General features: G+C 39.4%; 1 protein-coding gene across 1 annotated transcript in view; it reads right to left on the reverse strand.

Annotated features, from left to right (window-relative positions):
• Window positions 1–92: 92 nt before the first annotated feature.
• The window catches only part of SLC49A4 (solute carrier family 49 member 4), an 82,620-nt gene continuing 55,879 nt past the window's right edge, over window positions 93–26,833 (reverse strand). The window contains exons 8-9 of the mRNA XM_003941659.4: window positions 20,304–20,486; window positions 93–13,684 (exon numbers count right to left, since the gene is read on the reverse strand). Of these exons, the coding sequence (XP_003941708.1) occupies window positions 13,569–13,684; window positions 20,304–20,486 (299 nt within the window). The 3' untranslated portion in view covers window positions 93–13,568. The remainder of the gene's footprint in view (window positions 13,685–20,303; window positions 20,487–26,833) is intronic.

A 26,833-nucleotide genomic window follows, 5' to 3' on the forward strand; every position in this document is an offset into this window, starting at 1 on the left:
CTTGCTGCCCGAACGCTCAGGAAGCTTTGGCTCCACTTCTGCTGCCATTTGGAGTTTGATTAAAAACAAAATGCGGACCACGTTATCACAAGTGCTTTCAATACATGTTTATTGCAAAACCACAAGCACAGTAACCATAATGTCAACATAACCATATTTCCTAACGGAACAGGAGATCGCCATGCCTAAGGGCGTACGTTTTCCAAAGAAATGGCGGTTTATTTGGAAGCTCACACACTGTGAGTGATGACGAGAAGCCCTATTGTGAACTAGGAGTTCTAAACCATTAAACATTTAATTACCACTTTGGCAAAGCAATGCACATTACCATTTCTACAATGGAACAGCACAGAGATTGTAAATGCATCTTTATTTTTCAGAATCTTCAGTATTCACAATGTGTAAAGTGAAGCAGCATTTTAAGTAAAACTCTATGCCAAAACGGTTTCTTAAAAAGTCTGGATTAAAAAGAAGGAAAACCGCACATGAATAATATTTATCAGTGCTTACAGTTGACACTAACTATAGTTTTTTAAAAGAATAAAAATACTCAAGACTTCAACATTTCCTTACAAAAGTATGCTTGGCCATAAAATAAAAATCTATAAAACCCCAAATATTACAAAAGTAAAATGCAAAAAAATTTTGTATACAAATGTAATACAATCTTTACATGGTAAGGATTATTTGAAAACACAGAACACTTCCTAAGTGTGGATGTGCTTCGGAGCTGAATTCATCACACACCCCTGCTCTGATCATTGCATAGACCTAGCAGACAGCAGAGGCAGGTGCACGGCCCCCAGCATCAAGTCTCGGTGTGGCAGGTTTTAAGCTCCCCACCGCAACCATTCATACTCACATCATCTCTCATGCTGGAGAAGCTTGCTTAGGCATATGGGGCATCACAGGAGCTGCGGCACCTGCCTTCCAGGAACCTGCATATAATCTATATCCTAGTGCTGCTACTTTAAAATCAGGCCCTGGAGCTGGGAGGACTCTCAAGAGATGACCCTGTCCTCTGGGCCAGTCTTGACCCACTCTGGCAGGGCAACTACCGCAGCCTGCTGGAGCACTATTTCCCTCTGGCAGTCAGAGGGTTCCACTGCAGCCATTTCTGCCAAAAAACCTTTCCCAGGATGGACCCAGATCCCAAACAGAAAAGGACTTTGTTCTTCCACTTCTTGATGCCCTCTTCAAAGGAGTCAGGGGCATCAAGTGTCACCTGGGACTGGAAGGACGGAAAGGGGAGGAGATGAGTTGGAATGACACTCAAGGCCCAAGGCTGAGGGGAAGGGATGGGGTCTGTCAGGCATGCTAAGACCGCCCAGTGTGGAGAGTGCTGCAGGCTCCCTCACCAGCAGAGGCGTCTGCTCTGGGTTTCTCCTGTCATTCTACCTCCTCTGCTTGCCTTCCTGCTCTGACTGTGATGCAGTGCAGAGCCATGAAAGCCAGACAACTAATGGGATAAAATGAGGCCAAATACACCTTGGCTCGAGAACAGACAGGGAGAACAATAAAGTGCTTGGGCTTTGGAGAGTGATTTTGGTTGGACAGGCTTTCTGGCTTGCTTCTAGGTATGTGACTGAGAATAGAGGCAGATGGAAAAGTCTGGATGGAATAAGAGATAGCAACTTTACTTGGATCGAAATCCCCTTAAAATACCCAAGATTTCTCTGCATCCAAGAATTGGTATGAAAAGTAATGATTCTGGCAGAAACACAATAAAGTAGGTATAGAAGGCATGCCTTCAATCAGAGAACCTTTCTTTAGTGGTGTGATTATAAAAGTTAAAGACTTTTAAAGAAAACACAACTCTTCCCAGGCTGCAGTGTATGTCTAGGTTCACAGTGTGTTCTCAGGAACCTCCACTATGCCAGACGGGGCATCTGTGAGGCCAGCATCCCCAGATGGCTGGTTCCACCTTCTAGAGTTTCCATGAGGCTTGGAGTCAGCTGCTCACATTTAAGAGAAGGAAGGAAGGAAGTGTGAGATGTGAGGCTGTTTCCCCACTTCCAGCTCCACAACTCTTCATGCTGGGGTCCTTTGCCCTGACTTGTTCTGCCTGTCTCCCCTCTGCCACTCTGTTTCTTGACCCCTCCCTCCTTCACACCCACATTCTTTGAAAGCAAGAACTTCTAGTGCAAAGGGGAGTGGCTCTGGAACTGATGACAGAGGGAGGTTGTAGAATCTCCATCCCTCGACAGCTGAGAAGGCAGCTAGCCAGACCCTCTGCAGGCAGGATGTGCTTGGAGGCGGAAGGCTGGGCCAGATGACTTGGTGAGAAGGAGCCAGCTTCAGAGTTCTGCTTTCAGAACCTGCTTCCACCACAGCTCCATGCCTCCAAGGCTTCTCCTGTACTTTGGCTTGGCACACATATTAAGAAATATGTCTACAGGCCTGGCTTCTATTTCAATACTCTTCCACTGCGGTCTCACGGATCTCCTTATATGGTCCCTGTCTCTCCCTTGGAGACTCTTTTGGCCTAATCCCATGCCTTAATGAATAAATGGTGGCAGATCTGAAATCTCTGAAAGCTTGTTAGCTTTCCCTAAAAACCTTCCCCCTTCTTTTCAAGCCATCAAAAGAGATTTCTCTGCCTTTGCCTTCAAAGGCTGTCCAGGGGCATTTTTTATTCTGTGAAGGTCACACATAACTATATATTGATTAGGGATAGCATGGATTTTTCATGGCCCAAGGAAACAGGATTTAGAACATAGTTTCCCAAGAGAGTAAGATCCCGTACAGGAACCAAGACAGCTGCACATATGAGCCACAAAGCTTTCAAAAGCCCTTTGGCGGGTGTTGCTGGCTTTGAGTTAGTTTTTATGAATGGACTCACTGGAATGCAAATCTCTCTGAGGGCCAGGAGGCTGATCTGTTTGCTTCTGCATCCTCAGTGCCTAGCCCAGAAACCAGCATGAAGTGGGAGCCCAAAACATGCTGGCAAATTATTAAATTATTAGCTACAGATTCCTCAATCCTGGTTTTTTAAAAAAAATCTTTAACACAATCTGCTTTTATGATGAAAGCCATGCTCGACTTTGGAGCATTCATTATGTTCAAATTGTATTACAACGTAGAAGAGAAAAGATCATAGTCTGCTTTAAGATGAGAGAAACAGTTTTCCTAAGAAAAATTAAAATTTTCAAAACAACATGAACGAAACTTCAGGACCTAGATGGTTAACCAATAATTTACTAGTAAAGGAATACTGATTAAAGAAGAATGAAAAGGTAAGGGAATCAGCAGCTGGTTCATTAGAGTAACCCTTTCCCCAGTTAGATGGAAGGACAATTATAGGCAACAGAATATAGCATGGAGTTTCCCATGCCTAGGTGGTCTATATTAAATTTGAGTAAAAAAGGACAAATATGGGGAGGGGGGGCTTCTCTATTCTGAGATAGAAAAGGGTGACACATTAGGACTAAGGTATCCATTGATTTCTTTTTCCTGAAAAGGTCAAGTGCAATCGGCAAAACAGGAGGAGGGCCTGGAGGTGGGTGGGGATTCCTTGGGACACGGGGCAAGGATCCTGGGGCCAAAACCCAAAGGACAGCAGAGGTTTGGAGGAGAGGGATGGCTTCACTGAGGACATCTGCATTACTTACTACAATGATTTCTCAGCAGTAAGTTATTGATCAGGAAGAGTAGCGCAATGAGAATTAGTGAATTCAGGGAAGGACTAAGAAGAACCACCCCAAACACATACACTGAACTCTACTGAGTAGGTCCTATTCTTCCTATGGCAGGTAAGATGGGATCGACCCCTCTCGTGACGTCTTCCAGGCACTTTCTAGGCCACAGACCTAAACAAAAACAGGCAGTTATGTGTGTAGTCCAAGAAAGTGATTTTGGACTTCTGGATGCAATGTATTAGGAGGCAGGATTTTCTTAATGCTTAATTTTCATAAGTCTTCAAAATGACATATTTCTGGTCGGGGGTGCGGAAGTAAATTGGAAACTGGGGGCATTTATAGTAAATAAAACAATCGGCAGGAACTAAAACCTGCCCTTTTTAGCATTCTTTGGGTTTCTGCAAAGGCTCAGGGGGCTGGGACTTCACTAGCAATGTATCAAGTGTGGTTAGGTTTACTCACAGGTAGAGACCTGAAGGGTGCTTGCAGTCTCCAGCCCGCAAAGTAGCCCTGCTCTATGTGGCTGGCTGACATCCCTAATTCTATCATTAGAAAGCCCCTTTTTGGTGTTTAGTCTTTGTTCTTTATTAATAATCAAATTCCCCTTAGAAAGAACACTCACAAAGCCTTATGAGTACATGTACACATTTGTTAAATTTTGTCTTAAGAGAAAGCTGGGTTACCCACAACATTCCCAATCTCCCATAGTAGTAACCCATTCCTCAGCCATGGAATGATGGCAGGGTAGGGATTCCTCACAACAACATTAATTTTGTGCCTCTGGTCAGATCCAGGTCCTATTCATGGAAGGAATTTCCATGGGGCAGAATGTCTTTTCCTCGAAAACAGTTATGATTTATGATAGGAGAATAATATTTGGGTTCCTGCCATGCATAATTATTTGGGAAACTGTCACTAGCTCTTTGTAATTGTTAGTTCAAGAGAGTCATTTTTTCAAAATATATATATATATATTCTGTCTGGGAACAGTGGCTCATGCCTGTAATCCCAGCACTTTGGGAAGCCAACGAAGGCAGATCATTTCAGGCCAGGAGTTTGGGACCAGCCTGGCCAACATGGCAAAACCCCATCCCTACTAAAAATGCAAAAATTAGCTGGGTGTGGTAGCACATGCCTGTAGTCCCAGCTACTGGAGAGGGTGAGGCATGAGAATCCCCTGAACCCAGGAGGCAGAGGCTGCAGTGAGTTGAGATCGCACCACTACTGCACCCCCGCCTGGGCAACAGAGCAAGACTCTGTCTCAAAAAAAAAAGAGCAGAAACAAGAAACATCTTTCTTTTTTCTGATTATCTTTCACTGTCATATAATCGTATATATATAATTGCTCTGTATACAGAATGAATAGAAGCATACATGGATGAAGGACGAACAGATACAACAGTCTGAAAGTTTCCTTAACGCTGGCACCTATAACACATCACTAACAGGGCCTTGTAGAAGTTCCTTGTTGGTTTGAGAAGATAATGTATAAAGTGGGAGTAGTGGTGAAGTACTGCACTCATGTTTTCTACTTTCAGTTGTGTATGACCAAGAGATATAGATCAGAGAACTGTAAACTTTTCAGCAAAAAGAAACATCTTCTTTGACCCTCCTATTTTAGAAGTGAGGAAGTCAAAGTTCAGACAGGACAGATGACTTGCGTAAAGCCCCAAGGCTGCTCAGCAGCTGTGCAGAAGACAGAGACCCAGACTTCCTGACACTAAGGTTGGTGCTCTGGTTCACTTCTCTTTCTCTCTCTCTCTCTCTCTCTCTGTCTGTCTGTCTCTGTCTCTCTCTCTCTCACAGCTATTAATATTATGCCCACATTATAGTCACAAGGAAGTCTCGTTGGCTGAGCATGGTGGCTCATGCCTGTAATCCCAACACTCTGGGAAGCTAAGGTGGGAGGATTACTCTAAATCCAGGCGTTCAAGACCAGCTTTGGCAACATAGTGAGACTCCTTCTCTACAAAAATTAAAAAATTAGCTGGATATGGTGACATGTGCTTGTAGTCTTGGCTACTGAGGAGGCTGAGGCAGGAAAATCACTTGAGCCCAGGAGTCTGAGGTTACAGTGAGCTATGATCATGCCATCGCACTCCAGCCCAGATGACAGAGACACTGTTTCAAAAAAAAAAAAAAAAAAAAAAAAAAAAAACCTTGCTAGTACTAACACTTGAGTACAGATCATTCTTTGACATCTGAAACTTTGCTCTTATTCTGTAAAATATCTGCACAGTTTACTGGAAGAACCTGTCCATATGGAGATGGCATTGTTGCAAAGCAACTTACAATTCTTTGGTGCTTTCACTAGAGATATAAGTTCAAGGATCGGCTTTACTATCTGACCCAACAGTTTTGATTTCTACAGGTGCAAGCTCATGCTGCCTAATGATGAATCAAACCAAACCAAAGGAGTGGTATCTGGTTTGATCTGATTCTGGTGAGCAAACACAGTACCTGGACCTGGCTCCCAGAATGCTATCTAAACATCAGATTTTTCTTTTATTGCATTTGATAAATTTAATAAACCCTGCGTTTCATATATACAGTCCTTTGGGAAAATAAACAGCACCTGCAGCTTATCTCCTCTCAGACACTGAAAAAGTGGTTCATTCTTATTGAATGTGGATGCAGCGTAAGATTTCATATGTTCACATACAGGGCTCTCATGAGGGGGGCTACTGCATCAATAGAAACACAAAGGTGCTGGGCAGCTTTCTAGTTTTACAGACTTCACATGCCTCTGTCATCTTCATATTGAAATAAGCATGAACTGGTATTTCTGAACTGGAAGAAACCTAAGGGAACATCTTTGTTCACTCCCTCATTTTAGAGATGTTGCTAAAGGAGAAATGAAGTGACTTGCTCAAGGTCAAATAGCTGAAGTCACCAGGCCAGGGTTAAGAGCCAGGCCTGTAGGCTCCCACACCAGTGCTTTCTGTCCTCTCTAGTAAGTTCCAGGAAGAATCTGTTTGTCCGGCTCTCTCCTCTCCGCTGCTGGCCACTCAGAAAATCTGGGTGTCACACAGCTTGCTTTCAAGCATGGTCAGAGATGAGAAGACACGACCAGAAAAGGGAAAGCTGGATGGGCTAGACAGGAAAGGAAGTGACCAAATGGAGCTGGGCCCTTGGCCTGCTACAGTTCATCATTTCTACTGGCAGCTTCAAAGTTAGGAAAGACACAACAATTGACCAGGAAATGATAAGAATTATCAGAATCTCCATTAGCTATTTTTTTAAAAAATGAAGTTGCACAAGCCAGGCTGGGAAACATGGTGAAACCCCTTCTCTATGAAAAATACAAACAATTAGCTGGGCATGGTAGTGTACACCTGTAGTCCCAGCTACTGCGGGGACTGAAGTGGGAGGATAGCTTGAGCCTGGAAGATGGAGGCTGCAGTGGGCTGAGATCACACCACTGCACTCAAGCCTGAGTGAGAGAGTTAAAAAAAAAAAATTGCACAAGACTTTTTTTTTACTTCTGTTTTCTACCATATTGTATGCCTCTGCAGAGACAGGGAACCCAAGAAAACCTTGTCAAGAAAACCTATATAGATTTTGTAGGTCAGTTATTCAGTCTGTTTTCTCACAGTATAGGGAGTTCAGCTGATGATGTAAGAACAGAAATTGTATTTCCAGTAAGAAAAACAATAATGCATATTGGAACTCACTTTTGAACTTTAGAATATGATAGAGCTTGATGGCACATAAGCAGGTCTGCGAAACACCTATATTAACCACAATGTGCTACATTTGCTAGATTCATCTTGGAGAGAAGTAAGGTTCTCAGAAACTCCTGCTCTACCAACATGGTCCAAGACAGAGATCCCTAGGTGACTCAATTTTAAATGCCCTCCAAGTTTTTATACACAGATACATAAATGCATACCCAAGTTTATTCTAAAAGAATGAATGCTGGTTCTCTCTGGAGAGAATGGATTCAACAGCATGTTTGTATAGAGGTGGACTTCAATTTATATCCCTGTGCTATTTTATAACAGTTATACATTCATGTATTTCTCATGTAATTTTCAAAACTTTAAAAGAAATGAACAAAATTACTTGCAAGAATTATTTATGGCTAACACATTGATCATTTAGGGAAAGAATGCTGGTCTAGGAGCCAAGTGATCTGCTAAAATCTAGGTGTGTCATTTAACCTAAACAGTTCTCTACTGATTTGTAAAATGAGGTGGCTGAACTAGATCATTTCTTTGATTCTATGACCCTTCTGGGTAAATGGGAAAGCCAATTTGAATTAGATGAAGTCTAAATTAAATAGTACCTTAAAAGGAGTATCATTTTCTATTAAGGTAAACTGACAGTTTCTCCAAGTTATCCTTGCCATTTTGTTCAAGGTCGTAGAAGCCGCCTTTATAAATCAGGAGAATTTATAAAGTAGGGAATGCTAAGAGTACTGTGATGTTTGGATTGATTTTCCGGAATCCCCTTTGGAGTCCCAAGCCTTACAATGTACTAACTATGTCCAAAAAGCACATTTAGAGTTAAAATAGCTTGACATGTTTTGATCATTTCATCAAAATTACTGAAATCAATTTTATGCTTTTATTTTTTACCTAGCTTAAAAAAAAAGACGTAATTCTCCTTTGTTGAATGAACAGAACAGCTGGGGCTGGGTAGCTTTTTGTTCTTTTTGAGAGTGGGTTAAGATGGAAAGCTACTGTTTGAGGCATAACAGATTCTAGAGCACAGCCAAAAGACCACATAAAGCAATTAGCCCACATCTAAAAATCCAACAAGTAGTAACTATAGAAACTTGTTAGAGACCTTTGAAATTTCCATTTCAAAGAAATACTCGAACTTCTAAGGCTTAGCTGTGAGAAGACCTGTTAAATCTTAGCACCTGGGCTTACTCATGTTCTGAGCTTGCACAAGATTATTTTTTTGACATCTTGTTCAGGAGAGCAAAGACTGGGCCTACGGCCTTATTTCCTACTCAGGAATGAGAATGGATTTCCACCTGGGACCCTGGGGAGGGGGATGGGTGAAGAAGCTTGTGTCAGAAAGTCAGTTCAAGGAAGTGGAAGGTCTCAGGGATAGAGCTGAGGTCAGATTCAAGTAAGGGTTGAGAAAGGTATCTGATGAGTCAGAGCCTCAGAAAATCATAAAGTGATCTAAATCCTGACCACAAACAAACATAAATTGGAGAGACTGAGGGCCACGTAATTGCCTATCACTCCCACCCCCTGGCCGGAGGTGACACCCTCATGGGTCTGCTAAGGGCCTCTGTATTAGTTCCTGGAATCCTCTCCAAAGTTTGAGGTTCCATCTGAGCCAGGAGGACACGTGAGAGGAAGGGAGAGCTCGTGACAGCCAAGAACATGTCTGCTGAGTGAGCAGGCCACCCTGCCTGTACTGAGCTCAAAGTACCCCAAAGCCCACTGAAAGTCCTGTTCTAAGACCGCCCAGACACCGCCCCCCTGACTATTGCTCACATTTCCTAACAGACCAGTACACTGTCTGCTAGTAAAGAAAGAAAATATCTTGTCCCTTCTGCATGACTATAATTCCAAATCAAAGTGGAATTGCATTTCTTCCTATTTCGTAAAATAGGTTTGATAAAATGTTCTCATAGTTTCCTGCATTTCCTTTTTAATATGACATTTTCTTCATATCACAGCTTTAGTACTTGCCTTGATAATATGGCAAAATGATGGTAATTTCTGTATTTATTTCAGGGACAAATGTGCAATGTGATTTTTTAAACATTAATTTAAAGCAAATTTACTATGCATTTTTATTCAATCGAGTCTAAAGTGAAGCTTGTATTATGCAAACAGTAAGATGAATGCCTGGATTTTAGAAAACAGTAAAAAAAAAAAAAACCTAATTAAAAGTTAAGTAGATGGGGATTTAATCTCTTCAATTTAAAATCCCTTAGCTTAGAAGGGCTTCATAAAAACAAGCTGTAAACATTCTCCATAATTAAACATGAACATATGATCTATGAAAAAACTTGGCCCTCAGGCCATATATATTTAAATATACAAAAGTACGTTTGAATTTGATTCTCCTGTTATCGGCTCCATCCTCCAGTGAAATGCATTTTTGTGCACAACTGCCTTGTTCCTATACCTCCACCATGGATCATATTAAAAAATGCTTCTTCCCGGCCGGGCATGGTGGCTCAAGCCTGTAATCCCAGCACTTTGGGAGGCCGAGGCGGGTGGATCACAAGGTCAAGAGATCGAGACCATCCTGGTCAACATGGTGAAACCCCGTCTCTACTAAAAATACAAAAAATTAGCTGGGCATGGTGGTGCGTGCCTGTAATCCCAGCTACTCAGGAGGCTGAGGCAGGAGAATTGCCTGAACCCAGGAGGCAGAGGCTGCGGTGAGCCGAGATCGTGCCATTGCACTCCAGCCTGGGTAACAAGAGCAAAACTCCGTCTCAAAAAAACAAACAAACAACAACAAAAAAAAACAAAAATGCTTCTTCCCATAAACTGTGAAGTATTAATTGATAAGCCACGGGAACCTGCACTACAGCATGTCCTTACCAATTAATATTACTGTTGACTTAGTTTATGGGATTGAATTATTTATTGGAATCTTTTTACATGATGTCATTGCAACCCAAGGGCTAAGAAATGTTAGCGCACCTACAGGACAGTGATGAAGAAAATTTTACGTATAAACCAAACAACCACATCAAATTTAATCTCTGTACTTCCCATACTCAAAAATGGAAGCTTACTCTTAAGCCCTACCATTTTTGAACATGGAAGGTATTCATGCACACCCAAAATGGTCGAAATTTAGCTGCAATTCTGTAAGGCAGGAAAAAAAAACACGTGGTTTGGGAGTCAGAAACTGTGAGCCTCAGTTGTATTTATCTAGGATCATTACTATAAATGCTAAAATGAGGGTTTGGATTAGTGAAGGGTTAAGATTTCTTTCAATTGTAACATTCATTAGGATTCTATAAAGTTTAGAAAGTGCAAAGATAGCAGCTGGTCTATTATAATGTATGATAGAAGTAAAAACCAAAAGAAAATGATTTACAATATTCACGTAAATGATGTGTAATCTTCTCCCTACTCCCAAGCCTTTTGGTTCCCTTCCTATCAGGTTTGGTACATGAACTTTTGATCACTTTAAACAGTTGTACTTTGTAATTAGAACCATTACCTGCTAGAGGGGTAAGCAGATACAAACAAAATAGAAGGACTCATCTCACCTCATGTATTCTAAATACAAGAATTCTCAACAAAGCAAGAATTTTTAGTCACTACTCACTTGGGATGTTTTGAACTAGTCATTTAGGTAATACTTTTAAATGTTATTCTTTACTTTGTGTTAAAAATAGATTTAAGCCTGGAGTGGTGGTAGATGCCTGCAGTCCAAGCTACTTGGGAGGTTGAGGTGGAAGAATCACTTGAGTGCAAGAGTTTGAGTCCAGCCTGGGCAACACAATGAGATCCTGTCCCTTAAAAAAAGTACAATTAACCACAATTAAAATGTTCTACACAAGAAATCTTATTATAGCAGAACTTTATAAAACAACATCCTCAAACATAATAGTTCGGACTATTACCAAATACCTTATAATTCTTCCCTCTCCTTTCTAGCTTCTCTCTGAACAGGAAGGGGTGGTGGCTATTTAGCATCTGGGTCATGGTCTACTGATATCCTTAATGGCTGGCTTTCAATCATTGTTTCTCCATGTTGCCCAGGCTGGTCTCAAACTCCCAGTGGTCCACCACCTTCTTGGCCTGGTATGGTGGCTCACGCCTGTAATCGCAGCACTTTGGGAGGCTGAGGTGGGTGGATCACTGGAGTTTGAGACCAGCTTGGGCAACACGGAGAAACAATGTCTCTACTGAAAATAGAAAAATTCACTGGGCATGGTGGTGCAAACCTGCAGTCCCAGCTACTAAGGAGGCTTAGGCGAGAGGGCCACCTGAGCCTGGGACGTGGAGGCTGCAGTGAGTTAAGATCACACCAGGCCACTGCACTCTAGCCTGGGCCATAGAGCAAGACCCTGTCTCAAAAAAAAAAAAAAAAAAAAAAAAAAAAAAAAAAAGGAGAGAGAATTTTGCCTTCCTTTTATCTCATTTTTATTTCAGAAGAATGACAGAATTAACTGGCACTAAGTCTAGCTTTTGTAGGTTTTCTTCTCTTTGTCAAGTTTCTTAGTTCCTTCAGTTCCTGCTAAGTAAGCAGGGTGTTTATAAAGGGAGATGATTTAAAGATGACTGAAGACAGATGTTAAATTTGAGGGGTTTGTTACTTTCCTAGTTTCACAAGTTAGAGTCTTAGAAGTTGCCAAGCAGTACTAGGATGCTCCTCCAGGACTGAGGAGAGTTAATACACAGGCTTGCACTTGCTAAGGGGGACGGGAGAGGGGCTTAGGGATCTGCATGTGGGTGTGTCATGTCGTGCGCGGGTGCAGAGAGGAGCAGGCCCAGGGCTGCCCAGAACCTGTCTTTCCTGAACCAGACTTCACCACCTTTGCTAACAGGAGCCACTTGCACTCCATCCAGAAAAACACAAGAAGTATATATACTTAACTGACAATGAAGGTACAATGTCAAGTGAGAAAAAACAAGAAGAGGGGCTGGAGGAAGCTAAGAATAATAAAGGCATAGCAGTATTCTTGAGTTTTGGGGAAAACGGTTGGTTTTTCTGGGTGAGGGGAATTATGTAAACATGAATAGTGGTGATACCACACTCCCACTGCAGCGTGAAATCTGTGTCTAAGAGCCACCCAATGTGGAACTCTTATTTTTTAAAATAAGTGCAAAGACAGCAGCCGGTCTATTTTGATGCATGACAGTAGTAAAAACAAAAAGAAAATACGATTTGCAATATTCACTTAAATGATGTGTAATCTTCTCCCTACCCCCTATCCAAAGAAAGAAGATAGATAGGTACTGGTAAAACACTGCCCTCTTAAATATGCTGACTCCACAGAGAATGGAGTATTTTACAACCTAAGCTGAATCACAAGGATGTAAATCAGAAATCATCCAACAGTTGAAAGTTTCAATGTGATAAATTATTATTGTCAAACAAGGGTCACTGAACAAAATCTAACCCTGGTAAATAATAGTAGGCTCTGGACGTTACATCTCATGCCACCATATGCAGGCAGAAGACACAGTATGTCCATGTGACTTGTCATTTCACTTGTAACAAAGTGCTAGATCCTAATGGAATTACAATTTTTCATACAATATTTAATGTAATTATATTAAACATTTAGTCACCCTCACATAATTATTTAAGGGCCTAGAGTAGAAGAAATTGTATTTCACAGAAACAAGGATAGGTTGAGATGGAGACAGATTGCCTGTACTCAGAAGTCACTGGAAAGCACCCGATCACCACAGTCAAGATGGCCAAGGGCTTCTGACCTGATTAAAATAAGGAGTCATATAAGAAATGGCTTTATTAGAAAAAAATGTAGTGTACACGTGGCTAATTTCTATCATCGATATACCTCTTGGCTATTTTATCATTAAAACTGGATACAGGGTTTGAACTTCTTTAGAAGTTAGTGGCATATCTTCCTATTCTGATATGTGACTTAGGGAAGGCGTTATCTTCATGTGATAGACACCCTTTATTTCTTTTCATAATTACAAGTAATCAGTAGTTTAGCACTGGCACAAAACAGATAATTACTTAGGTAGTGCTTTACGTGTAAGACATCATACTTCCAACCCCAGAATCAGGCACAGGTATGCCATCTGTAGAGTTTCAAAATCCCCTATTATCACTCAAGTCCCCATTATTATTACCTAGTAGTAATTAAATTAATGCGATAATCTGTAACCTAACAAAACCTCTGAATGAAGTTTCTTTCTTCTTCTTTTCCTGTTAGATGTGCAATTCCGAGCAAATGTGCAGTGTGCAGTATTGATTTCCAGCCTCCTTTTAAACTCCTTCAAGTCTGTGCTATTAAACGGAGACAACCACATCAAGATAGAGTCTGTCATAGGATTCCCTGAAGCACAGAATGAGGAGGAGACTGAGCAAGCATGACCCGGGAAGGCACCAATTGAACCAAGACAACTCTGTAAGACAAAAAACACGCAGTTTTAAACATTCATGCATCACCAGCTCAACACCACCTGTATGCTGGAAGGAATCTGCTCTGCATTAAAAAGTACTTCTAATAAATGCACCCTGGAAGGCCTAGAAACTGGCTTTCAATAAACAGTGACAATCTGGAGAATAAGTGATGTGTGTAATATATTACAGGGCTTCCATGTGGAATATTTTTAATCAATATTGTTAATAACTTTTCGCCAATTTAATCCACCTTGACTTCGGTTACAAAAATAAATTACTTCAAAGGAAAAATCAATCACCCTTAAATGTTAGTTTGATAGCGATTCTTTAAGTACCCTCTATCACCATCACTCTGGTCCCTGTTTATAAATATCTGATGGATTAAAAAGACAAATACCAAAATCACCTGAATTTTGAGATAACATTTTTAGATGTTTTGGATAGAAATATCTATTTCTCAGCAAAAATATTAAGTAGAAATCACTGTAAAACAGATTAGAAAATATATTTAAAAATAAAACATACCAAAAAATCAATCATCATTCTGCCCCCAGAGAGACCACTGTGAATATTTTGGCTTATTTCTTTCTAGTCTTTTTCTCCACCAGCATGAATGGTTATGTATGATGCCAATTACTGGAAAACCTATAGGAATCATCTGAATGGGCAATTCTGTTGTTGTTTGATTTAATGTGTCAAGAACATGCTTCTTCAGAAATGCTCTCTCATGAATTCAGGACTCTCCAACGAGATAATCCTGAGCCATTTGCTACCAACATACACTGCCCACTGTAGCTGCCTCTAGCTGCTTCCTCAAGCTCCAGGGACCCTAGGGCTGTGCATCTGTTCAGCCTTCCTCTACCCCATCCCATCTGCCAGTCAACCCCAAGGCTCTGAAGTGAATAGCTCCTTGGCATAAAGATGTTGGAGGTGGTAGGGACAACGTTTCTAGTTTAATATCCATTTAGCAGTTTCAATTTAAAAAAACAAGGAAAATAAAGTCCTTGGTGCTTTTTTTTTTGGGGGGGGGGTCACTCTTAGGGGTTTTATTTTCCCTTTGTACTTCTACAAAATGCTAATACTGCCTTAATCTTCAAAAGTCATCCTAAAGATTTCCACACTGCTGCTTTAGTTTAATCCATAATTCATATGGCTAAAAGAGCAATTTATGCTCAGGAATGGAAATCAGAAAACTGACTGGCAAGAAAAGGTGCTGCAATACCTTTTTTTTTCCTGTAATATGCTCAAAAAAGCAGCCTCTCCACCTTTCAATTACTATGTTTTAAAAGTCAGACATGCTATTCTATAGTATATAACAAAGACGTAATTTCAATGGTATTTTTATGCAAAGCTGTTTTCTCTGCTTTACGTGGATTTAACATAGTCTAAATACTCAGAGAAGTTGTAATCTATGAGATCTTGTCTTCGTTCTGATGTTCCCTGAAATGACACACCGGGCCCCTTCTGCTTTTATGTTGACTATATAACCCCCGGATTTCTGATAATTTTACTAGGCGAAAAGAAGCAGTAACAAATTAAAAGTAGTAAAATATAGACAATAGCATTTTGTTTGTATTAAAAGGAGAACTTGGACTTCAGGGTCAAATTTTAAACAACAGATAAAAGAAGTATGGTAATTGACAAATGGTTTACAACAATGACAGCTGCTGAGTCTTAAAGACTGTATTTTATGGGGAACTAGAGCAACACACATAGCAACCAATCAGCTTGTCCTTGCTTTCCTTAAACTGAGAAACTTGTCAAATATTGCCAAAATTTTTAAATAATACCTTTTATTTCAGTTATTATTAGAATTGTAAAATCATTCTTCTACATAGGTTCAGATGAAATCTCTAAAAACTTATCATAATTGCTTTTTAGCACTATGGTTTGTTCACTGGTTTGTACTGTGTGCTTCTCTCTGAAAAGTCAAATCCACCTCTCAGTAAATTCACTTGTTTCAATCAGCTGCAAGTGTTCTTTGGAATTATTTGCCTTGTTAGAAAGCAAAAGGCCAGAGACAAGGGGAACCTTACATTTTCCTGCTGAAAACCATTCACTCAAACCACTGCTTAGGTGCTCTAATAAGCAAGGAAATGATTTGCTTAAAAATATAATTTGACTTGGCAGTAGCAAAGCCAACTGCTCTCCTTTCTGAGCCTCTTTCAGATCCTGATATAGATGAACTAACAGAATCCCAAGCCACTGAGATTTTCGTACTATAACTCTTTTTCTCTTTTAAAATAAGCATGGGTTTCTAACATTCCTTCCCTCTGCCTTCACTGGATGAAATATAAATCCACATTTGAAGGCAGGGCTCTACAGCCTGCCCCATACTTCCGCTGGGTCTCTGTTGTCTACTACACAGCCGTCAGAGTACTCTCTCTGCCAATTTACAGTTTAGACAGGTGCTCGACTTACTGAAGTGGGCTCTGCAGTAAATGATGAGACCCTGTTGGGATACAGCTAATTGGGATTTTGCTCATCCTCTTATCTTTTTCTTCTGGAAGCCCTGTTGTGCCTTTCACCTCATCTTTCCCTTCAGTGATGCCATGTTTTTGGTTTCTACCACTTACAAGGACTTGACTGTTTAACCAGCTGCCACACTCCAGAACCAACTTCCTATTTTCTTTTATGATTATTTAACAAGATTGTCTCCTTTATCACTCAAGGTGAGCAGCCAGCTGACCCCATGATTCCCCAGGACAATGCCCTGCTACTTTCATTCCACATCAATTACCCAGTAGATTGTACCATCACATTCCATTATTCTACTTCTTAGATATAAAATTACTTCTCACTAGTCCACATCTGTTGAACCTGCTCTTTGTTTTCCTGGTAATCATTAGTCAATGACTCCCACCTCTGCCAGGCCCCTGAATCTTTTGCGTGACAATGCAGCCTCACATTCATGGTCAGCCACTTTAAAATGAAAGCACTGAGATAAAAATCATCACGCTTTTAGCCAAAACCCGCTGCAAAGCTTCTAGAACAAAAAGTAACAGATAATACAAACTTCAGAATATTAAACAGAATACATTTCAGAGCACATAAAGGATATAACAGCGTTCTCAAATTGATTTTTCTATGTGACTTTATTAGAATAAAGCATCACCATGCTATCTCAACTCAATGAGATTCCCAAACGCAGGAAGCAACTCAGTTTTACAGATATGCTTATATCAGGGAGCAAGTAACAACTCTTTTTTTGGAAGTGACCTTGAAAAATCCAAGTCAGTAAAACTCTAAAAAAACTTCTGACAAGGTTCCAGGTTCCCAAAGCTGAATTGAAATAGGACGTGGAGACCCTGTGACCCAGGGCTCCAAATAAGCATTCTATAGTATATAACCATAGGGGCACTGGAATAGGAGCCTGAATCACATTTGCCCTCAATGACTGTAATGGCTCTAATCTGCAAGCAAATTGCCAGCAGAACCTAGCTGGCTAGGCAAGGCATTCTATTGTGGTCATTTTGGGGTTTGGATAGCCCAGAAAAATTATCTGATATTTTCACTTATCAGATAGTACACTGTAGGGGGAAAAACCCGAGTCAGGAAATTTAGTACTTCCTTGAGAAGTGACTTAAAAAAACCACAGATCTTTATAATGATTAAAAATCAGGACTTCTAGGCTGTAATCTCAGCACTTTGGGAAGCCAAGGCAGGTGGACTGCTTGAGCCCAGGAATTCAAGACCAGCCTGGGCAACATGGTGGATCCTCATTTCTACAAAAAAAAAAAAAAAAATGAGCCAGATTTGGTGGCAAACACTTGTGGTCCCAGCTACCTGGGGGGCTGAGGTGGGAGGATCACCTGAAGCTGGGAGGTCGATGTTGCAGCGAGCCATAATCGCACCACTGCACTCCAGACTGGGTGACAGAGCAAGACCCTGTCTTCACTACCCCTAAAAAAAAATCAGGCCTTCTAATCACATAATTAATAGTTGAATTTTGACATATAATTAACTTCTGGGTGAGTTTTCAAGTTTCAAAATAACTGAATAATGACATTGGAACACTGGTTTTAATGGAAGGGAATTCAATTTATCATATAAAATGTATAGGGTACTAGGCTGCAGAACTAGCAGTTATTGTTAGAAAACAGTTTTACAGAATTTTTAGATTTGCAATTTATGTATCATCATACCTCAGGTCATAAAGAATGTGATCTGCTACAGGACTTTTAGGGCAAGATCAATTAATCCTACTGAAAAGAGTTTCAACACGAATTTCATGGTTCTAGTAACTTTAGCCCTAGAGAGATGTGGACGATGTTTTCATGTATTCATGATGCACACTCATAAATACACATAAAAGCATTTCTTTAGAATGGAAGACCAGATATTTAAATTCCTAGTACCAGTCAGCGAACTATTTAGCAGAAACAAAACAAACATCGGTGGGTACCAGCTGTGCCGTGGACTAGGCTCCTTCCTATGTATCTTCTTCTTAACTGACTAAAATGTCAAAATTTAATGAGACCGTTTTCTTGGAAACCATCTTGGTGGATTAAAATGAATGATTATCTAAAGTTTCATAGGGTACTATGCTCACTACCTGGGTGATGGGATCATTCGTGTTCCAAATCTCAGTGCCATGCAATATACCCACGTAACAATCCTGCACATGTACTCTTTGAATCTAAAATAAACATTTAAATTATTTCAAGTTTCACTTTTTTTCCACAATAGTCACAAAGTTTAAGTGGAAACTTTTTAAACATCTACACAAACATGTATAAGAACACATGATCGGAAACCAACCAAAAAGAGAGAAGTTTTGTTTCTCCCAGCTAGATAAATCCTTGATTATATCAGAAATGGGCAGAAATAGTGCTAAATGTTTCTTCTGCTCCCACTGCCAAAGAAATAAAATATCCGCTTGTATCTGGTCACTATGAATTTGCAAAATGAGGAAGAAGTACTGACTGACATCACTTCCATTTAATTCACTCCAGACACCAAATGCTGTTAGCAAGTCAAAACTGCAGCAGGACCCAGGGGAGTGACAGAGATAAACTACTGGCCAGGCAAAACGGTCAGGTGTGCATGGAGCTCTGTTGCAGTAAGACAGTTTAGGGCAGTTTCCATTATTGGTGTCTTCCCTGCCTTAAACTGATCAATAAAAACGTGTTTGTTACATACTAGAGGTCATAAGCAAAAGATATATTGGGGAATAACATTATCTGGCATTTGCTGTTGTTCTTTTTAAATACTGGGAGGACAAAACTCTCTTTCTAGCTGACAGGAAAAAACCATGCTCTGCTGGGCGGCACCGACCACTAAGCAAAGCTGTGCCCATCAGCTGGAAAACCACTTCTACCATCCCAGGGGGTATCACAGCCAGCTCTGATGCTTTACCAGGTAGACAGGCAATAAGCCACTTAATTTAAATTGTGATACAGCTCAAGTGGATTAAAGCTGATATGTAATTATTGTCAACTACGCTGTTTAGAAAACTAATTGGAAGCAAAGACCTGATTCCTGGTGATGGTGCTTTTCCCTAATGGAAGCACGTGTTTCCAGGAGGACAACCAAGAGTGATCTTCTGACTTCATTAATATCACTCTCCTTCATATGATAAACCAAACTTGTATCAGGTTTAGCAAAGACTTAATTTACCTGCATTACTGACTGACAAAAACAATCTAATGTACTGTTTATTATATTAAGAAAGAAGTTCGTGTCCGTCATAGGGACATGGATGAATCTGGAAACCATCATTCTCAGCAAACTGACACAAGAACAGAAAATCAAACACTGCATGGTATGTATCACTTACAGGTGGGTGTTGAATAATTAGAACACGTGGACACAGGGAGGGGAGCATCACACACTGCGGTCAGTTGGGGGGAATAGGGGAGGGACAGCAGGGGGTGGGGGTGGGGTAGAAATACCAGATATAGCTGATGGGGGAGGAAGGCGGCAAACCACCTTGCCATGTGTGTACCTATGCAACAATCCTGCATGATCTGCACTTATACCCCAGAACCTAAAGCACAATAAAATAAAAATAAAAATAAATTCATCTATCCTATGGAAAGAAAAACAGTTCCAAAATTTATTTTCCAGTTGAAGAGGTTAGCACAATTATTATCCCATTATAACCTTGTCAGAAACACTCCTATAAACAATTCGGCCTCTTGGAGTGTCACATTTTAGAGCATTCCTTACACTGGGTGACTTCCTTCATTCACCCCTCAGGTTTTAAACTCCTTATACAACCCTAATATTAATTTACAACCTGTGTTAAGAGAGAGTCAAAGTAGTTTTTAAAAAGCAATAGACCAGAGGTTCTCAGTGACAATCTGCATATTTGAATCACCTGGTAGGGTAAGGCGTGGGCGCGGGAGGATTTTAAAAACACAAATGCTGGGCTCCAGTTCAGATTAATTCAGAAATTCAGGGAGGAGGTGGGGTGTACAGGCAGGGAAGGAGTGAGGGTATACTTGGGCTAGAATGCATTTCAAGAAAAACTGAGGAATTTTCTTTTATTGGCAATGAAAGCTCACATAAAGTAATTTGCCTTAGTGAGACTTCTCCAAATAAAAACTTCTATACACTTGTGACACAAACTTTTCTTGTAACACATTTAGATAGTAAATAAAAAATCAAATTTCTTACCTGTATGATAAAATGTGAGAAAAAATAAAAGTACTCCCATAAATATATTACTTAAAAAAGTGACAACTCCACAAGTAATTCCTTCTGGAACTGGGTAGACAGTTTCCACAAAAAGCTCAAAAAATATAGGTACGCTGCTATTCAAGAAGACTCCCAGGAGAATGCAGGAGGCATATAATGTCACTAAAATAAAAACACAAACATTTTAGTTTCACAGTAGCGGCGTTCAGTCATATCAGATCAATCTTTAGGGTGTCCTCTTTCCTAAGTATTGACACTGAAATTTCTTCTCTTTTCAAAGGTAGTTGGTAAAGTTTGACAAAGCATCACACATCTGTCAGCTCTTTGCTGCAGTTTTCTGGAGTAGACACAAAAACATTTTATTTCTGGATGAGTACCAGTTTATTTCCTTTACCTTTCTGGTGGATTATTCCAAAGTACAAAACAATTTACCACTATCATATAATTAAAAGGATTCTTCTCCTGCTTGGTCCTTACTCCTCTAGACTTGTTCCATTATTTTAGAATGTAAAATCTAAGAATAAATGTCAGAAACATTATATGTTACTGAAAATTACCTATTTAAAGAGATTGGCTAATAATTGCTTTCAAGCACAAAACAAACATCATGCAGTATGTAATTTCTTGAGAAACACAATGGAATCAGTCCTCGATTTTGGAATGGGTTTTATGTCAACATTTTTTTCAAATAAGTAACTATTTTGAAACACAGAAAAATATTTCATCCAGAAATGTACAATTAATAGTGACTAGGATCCCCAATGAAAACATAAAAAAATCTGTTAACACTATTCTGTGGCAAAGTCTATTGAATAAGGATGTTATTTTTATTCTTATAAGAAAGTCTGGGGAAATACACTACAAGTAATTTTATCATTGCTACTACTGTCTGTCTATGAACCTTCATTAATTTTAACTCGAAGGTGAAAACAGAACCAGAAAGGTAAAAAGTGATTCCCTATTTAGAAACCTAAAATATGTTCCTATATCCTAATAAGTATAACATATTCACTGATAATAATGAGTAGAAGTCATCCTAAATTTAAGGTTACAAGGAAAGTATTTTTAATAAAAATATTTGTTAAGGAAAAAAAAAATCCTGTACAGGAAGTGCAGAAAGTAAGGAAGTTACATTAAATCTGTTTGTATAATTCATGCACTCACAGAACATATCAAATTACCAGAATTTACCGTAACTGATTGCAATCATTAACAGTCCATGATGTTGTCAAAGGGGTAAAAAAAATAATAGTACACACTGATTTCTAATAGAATATCTCTAATTAACCTCCACCCTTGTTTCCCCTCCAATTACATTGGTCTTTGGGGATTATAAAATATTTAGTATGTTCTAATAAGACAAATAGTTGGTAATTACTTTGACTGTTTCTTTGAATAGTAGATATGAAAAATAGATAACAAGAATCACTTAGTGAATAAAGAACATACTGCTGGCTAAGGCAGTGATCAAACTATTTGCACAATTACATGGGAAGCATCTGATGGCTATGATAAATACCATTTAAAATGTGACATAATTTTCAAGAGATTCTTAAAAACAAAACACAACCTAATGCTTCATGTTCACAATATATTAGCCAGATGTAGATCACATAAATCAATCACATTTTCTACTTACATATGACTCATTAGTGGTACATTAGGAAATCTAGGGATGGAAAATCACTGGTGGTTTCTATGAAGTATTGTATTTCCCAAACACTTTAGATTTATTTATTTATTTATTTATTATTTTTGACACAGAGTCTTGCTGTATTTCCCAGACTAAAGTGCAGTGGTGTGATCTTGGCTCACTGCAACCTCTGCCTCCTGGGTTCAAGTGATTCTTCTGCTTTAGACTCCCTCGTAGCTGGGATTACAGGCATGCACCACCACGCCAAGCTAATTTTTTTTTTTTTTTTTTTTTTTGTATTTTTAGTAGAGATGGGGTTTTGCCATGTTAGCCAGGCTGGTCTTGAATTCCTGACCTCAAATGATCCACTTGCCTTGGTCTCCCAAAGTGCTGGGATTACAGGTGTGGGCCACCACACCCGGCCTAGAATAATTTATTATCATGCCAGCCATGGTGACTCACGCCTGTAATCCCTTTGGGAGGCTGAGGCAGGATTACTTGAGCCCAGGAGTTCCAGACCAGCCTGGGCAACATGGTGAAACCCTGTTTCTCCAAATAATAATAATAATGAAGTTATTTTTTAAAATATTAATTTATTGATCAGTCAGTGGTAGTCAGAGGAGAGAGGATCATTGACCCAAAGACAAGACGAGCCTAAGAGTTTAAAACAAGAAAATATTAAAGTAAATAACAGGAAAAAAATCAAGCTCTTAAGGACCAGCAAGTGCTACTTCTGAGAAAAGACTCCCAAATTCCTGACGGAATTAGCTGTTTTTTAGAAAACATGTTTTGAAATAATCCTGTCTACATTTTTATTTCTGAAGGAAATGTACTCCTATATATAATTTGTAATCAGGCAAATTAAAATGCGATAACTTAAAAGTAATTACAATCTGGTTAACAGAATAATTCCATGTGGTAAATAGATGAAAATATAATAAGAATATACTGAAAGGGAAATATCAATATGGAGTCTTGAAAAGAGATTTGGCTGGGCGAGGTGGCTCACGCCTGTAATCCCAGCACTTTGGAAGGCCAAGGTGGGCGGATCAAGAGGTCAGGAGATTGGGAACATCCTGGCCAACATGGTGAAACCCTGTCTCTACTAAAAAAATACAAAAAATTTGCTAGGCATGGTGGCAGGTGCCTGTAGTCCCAGCTACTCAGAAGGCTGAGGCAGGAGAATCACCTAGAACTGGGAGGCAGAGGTCGCAGTGAGCTGAGACTGCACCACTGCATTCCAGCCTCAGTGACAGAGTGAGACTTCATCTTAAAAAAAGAAGAAAAAAAAAAGGAAGAAAAGAGAAATTCCATTTGAATGATTTTTTATCAAGCACCGTACAAAGAAAGAGGCATGGGATGTGTCAGAAGAGACTGGGCTCTCTGATACATCCCATGGGGAAGCAGGGGCTCTATCTGAAAACCCTGAGACCTCAAGACTATGCAAGTCCCTTGGCCCTCATTTCATGCTTATTAAGAATCTTTGGATTTTGGCTTTCTATGTATCTAAATTCTGGGAGGAACTTGGAAGAAGAGGCATAAATAACTGCTGTTGGAAAGATAAAATTTTTATTGTGGTTAAACATTCCTGATGGAACAGTAAATAGTTTATCTTCTGGTGAGTAATTTGGAAATGTTTATCAAAATAAATAAGGTAATTACTCTCTGACCTAACACTTCCATGCCTAAGGATTTATCCTACTGCTATGCAGATATAGGTATACAAAGAACACTTACCAAAGAAACTGTAGTATGAAAAGATGACAAACAAGCTAAATGCCCCCAATGGTGGGGGGTGGTTGGTTAAAATTTTATAAAATATCCAAAGAGATATTATAGAATTAAAAATGAGGCACCTCTGTGTGTACCATAATAATATTAATAACCCTTAAGATACATAAGTGAAAAAGGTGCTGAAAAGTATGTTATATTAAAACAAAGGGCACACACACATTATCTATCTGCAAATATACAGAATTCCCTGGGAGAATACAGGAGAAACTTGCAATCAGGTTTGCCTTTAGAGAGGAAAATTGGAGGTCACAGGAGAGTAGAGACTTTTAACTGTATACTCTTTTTCTACTACTTGAATTTGAATTTTTTTGCTATGGGTATCGCTTATTTAATACAATTAAAAGAAATTTCATTATGAACAAATGAATGGACAGTAGACACAACTCCACTTCATGTGACTTTGTGAGCTCATTAGCTTAGAAATGGTTATCACCAGGTGAGCTGAACCAAAGAGCTGATGTCTATGCCCAGGAGACACATAACACAGCCTTGGTGCGGGGTCCTTGACGTGAAGATTCCCACTTCACTTGCTAGAATTCCTATTATTTGGAGGATAAATGGGCTACTATATGTAGGAGAAATGGATGATATAACTTCAGAGGTCAGTAATCAGAAATGAGGTATTTTCATTCAATTGTCTCAGTCTTGGGGTTTGCTTCTTGTGTTACTATAAAAGTGATGACTGGCTGGGTGCAGTGGTTCATGCCTGTAATCCCAGCACTTTGGAAGGCCAAGGTGGGCAAATCATGAAGTCAAGAGATAGAGACCATCCTGGCCAACATGGTGAAATACTGTCTCTACTAAAAATACAAAAATTAGCTGGGTGTGGTGGCACACACCTGTAGTCCCAGCTACTCGGGAGGCTGAGACAGAAGAAATACTTGAACCTGGAAGGCAGAGGTGGCAGTGAGCTGAGATTGTGCCACTGCACTCCAGCCTGGTGACAGAATGAGATTCTGTACCCCCCCAAAAAATAAATAAAGTGGTGATCAAGAGATTTTTATTACACTAGATAGACATGTGGAAATCACTTGTTATTGCAGAAAGTAAAAAAATCACCATAATTTACCCAGGAAGGGGTTAAATTAAGATCCTCATCATTAGAATGGGGGAAGGTAGCTGTGTCAGGACTGATTTAATATATTCCAGTGTTCTGGGGCATGCATAAAGCAGATGCTGATTATTGCAAGTCTGAATTTGATTTCCATTCGAGTTTTCAGTTTAGAGTCTCATACATCCAGTGGGTGAATGTCATCTATTAGAAGTCAGGCAGACAAGATAATTTCCTGCTTGTCATGGAGGGTTCAAACTACATGATCATTAAATATTTCCATAACTTTGTGTAATACTGATACTAAAATTATAATCAACTGCCTTTCAATTAAAAATTCAAGGTAATTTAGCAGAACAAACAACTGAAGTGCTGATGCAGATTTTTTTTTTTTTCTAACAAAAAGCTAATAAAATTTCATGGGCCTACACTTTAAATTGCAAAAAACAAAGTCCTATGTAGCACAAACTACAGTTAAAAATGAATATATTTCAAGCACATGACTTGGATCATAACCCTGAAAGTATTCTTCCCCACCCTTGTTCCCATAACAAAACAAATTACTAAACTTAAGGGAAACAAAACTATGTAAAAATACATTTTTATTAACTACAGTTACACTAAAAGTTTAGGGGAACAGTGGTTATAAAACAAATCACAGATAAGAATAAGAACTATTCTATCAATATCTCATGAGATTCTCAAGACAGCAATAACACAACTTCATAATCTTGGATTTATATAATTTCTAAAAATATTTTAAAAACTGCTTTCACATATATTATCATATTTGATCATCCTGTCAGCTCTTAGAGGCAGGTAAAATATCTTACAGTTGAAGTGACCAAAATTCTGAAAGTGAAAAAACAGCTAATTTAGAAACAATGGAAATTAGCAGTGCTAATAATGATATAATTAAGGGCTACAGACTCTAGCATGTTTTCTGCCAATTCACTGTGTCAGACTGAAAAAAACAAAAACAAATAACAACACCTGGTATTTTTAAATTCAATGGTATTGACACAAAAGGCATATTTCCCAAATCTGTATTCATCATAAAAGCTGGAAGTGACTGCACATTATATGACAGAATCAAAAACAAAGAGCATCAAAAGGTTACAAACAAAAAGATGAATATTAATCACAGTAAATATAAAACGGGCCACAGACTGTTTAAGTGTAAGAGGGAAAACTTAGCTTAAGCCTTTCTTCAAAACAACTTACCAGATACCTATTATGTGGAAGCTGCTACGTTAGAGCAGTAAATAAAACACACTTTATCCTCAGATCACTCGTACTCTAAGGAATATGATGGACACCTACTGCTCCAGCAACCATTAATATGCACAGTATTAAGATGATAATTATATTCCTCTCTCTATCTCAAAAAAAAAAAAAAAGAACTTCTAACCATGAGAAGCAACAGCCTTGGTGCTGAGTATAGCAGGAAAAGCATGCTAAATTCTAACAAAATGTTTTAAGGACCCTAGCAAGCTATGGTAGGTTTAGAAGAGAGTGATCTCACAGGTCAGTGGTATGGAATCCACATCTGCTGAGGAATGGCTCTAATAACTGGGGGGCATGGTTAGATTAAAAGTCAAGGTCAGACATGACAGCTGTCTTCAAATGTTTTGAGGGCTGTCAGTGGAAGAGAAAGGGAGTTGACTTACTCTCTGTGAGCTGTCTTGCTCCACACCAGTTATAACTCACTGGGAGGATTTGAATGTTCTAGGGCCCAGAGCTAACAATGAAACAGGTAATGTCTTTTCTTGTGGGAGATATTCAAGTTGTAAAGAGATGAACATATACCTGAGATGTGATAAAAGAGATTCACTTGCTGAATGATAAATTATATTAGATGATGCCTAGAGTTCAGTTAAGTAGATCAATAACAAATTTAAATACATGTAGGAAGGAGAACTTAAACAGGATATTAAAAACAAAAATCTTGGCCGGGCACAGTGGCTCATACCAGTAATCCCAGCTACTTGGGAGGCTGAGGCAGGAGAATCGCTTGAACCCGGGAGGCAG

The sequence above is a fragment of the Saimiri boliviensis genome, chromosome 8 (genome assembly GCF_048565385.1).
Source record: "Saimiri boliviensis isolate mSaiBol1 chromosome 8, mSaiBol1.pri, whole genome shotgun sequence".
In the NCBI taxonomy this organism is placed as follows: domain Eukaryota; kingdom Metazoa; phylum Chordata; class Mammalia; order Primates; family Cebidae; genus Saimiri; species Saimiri boliviensis.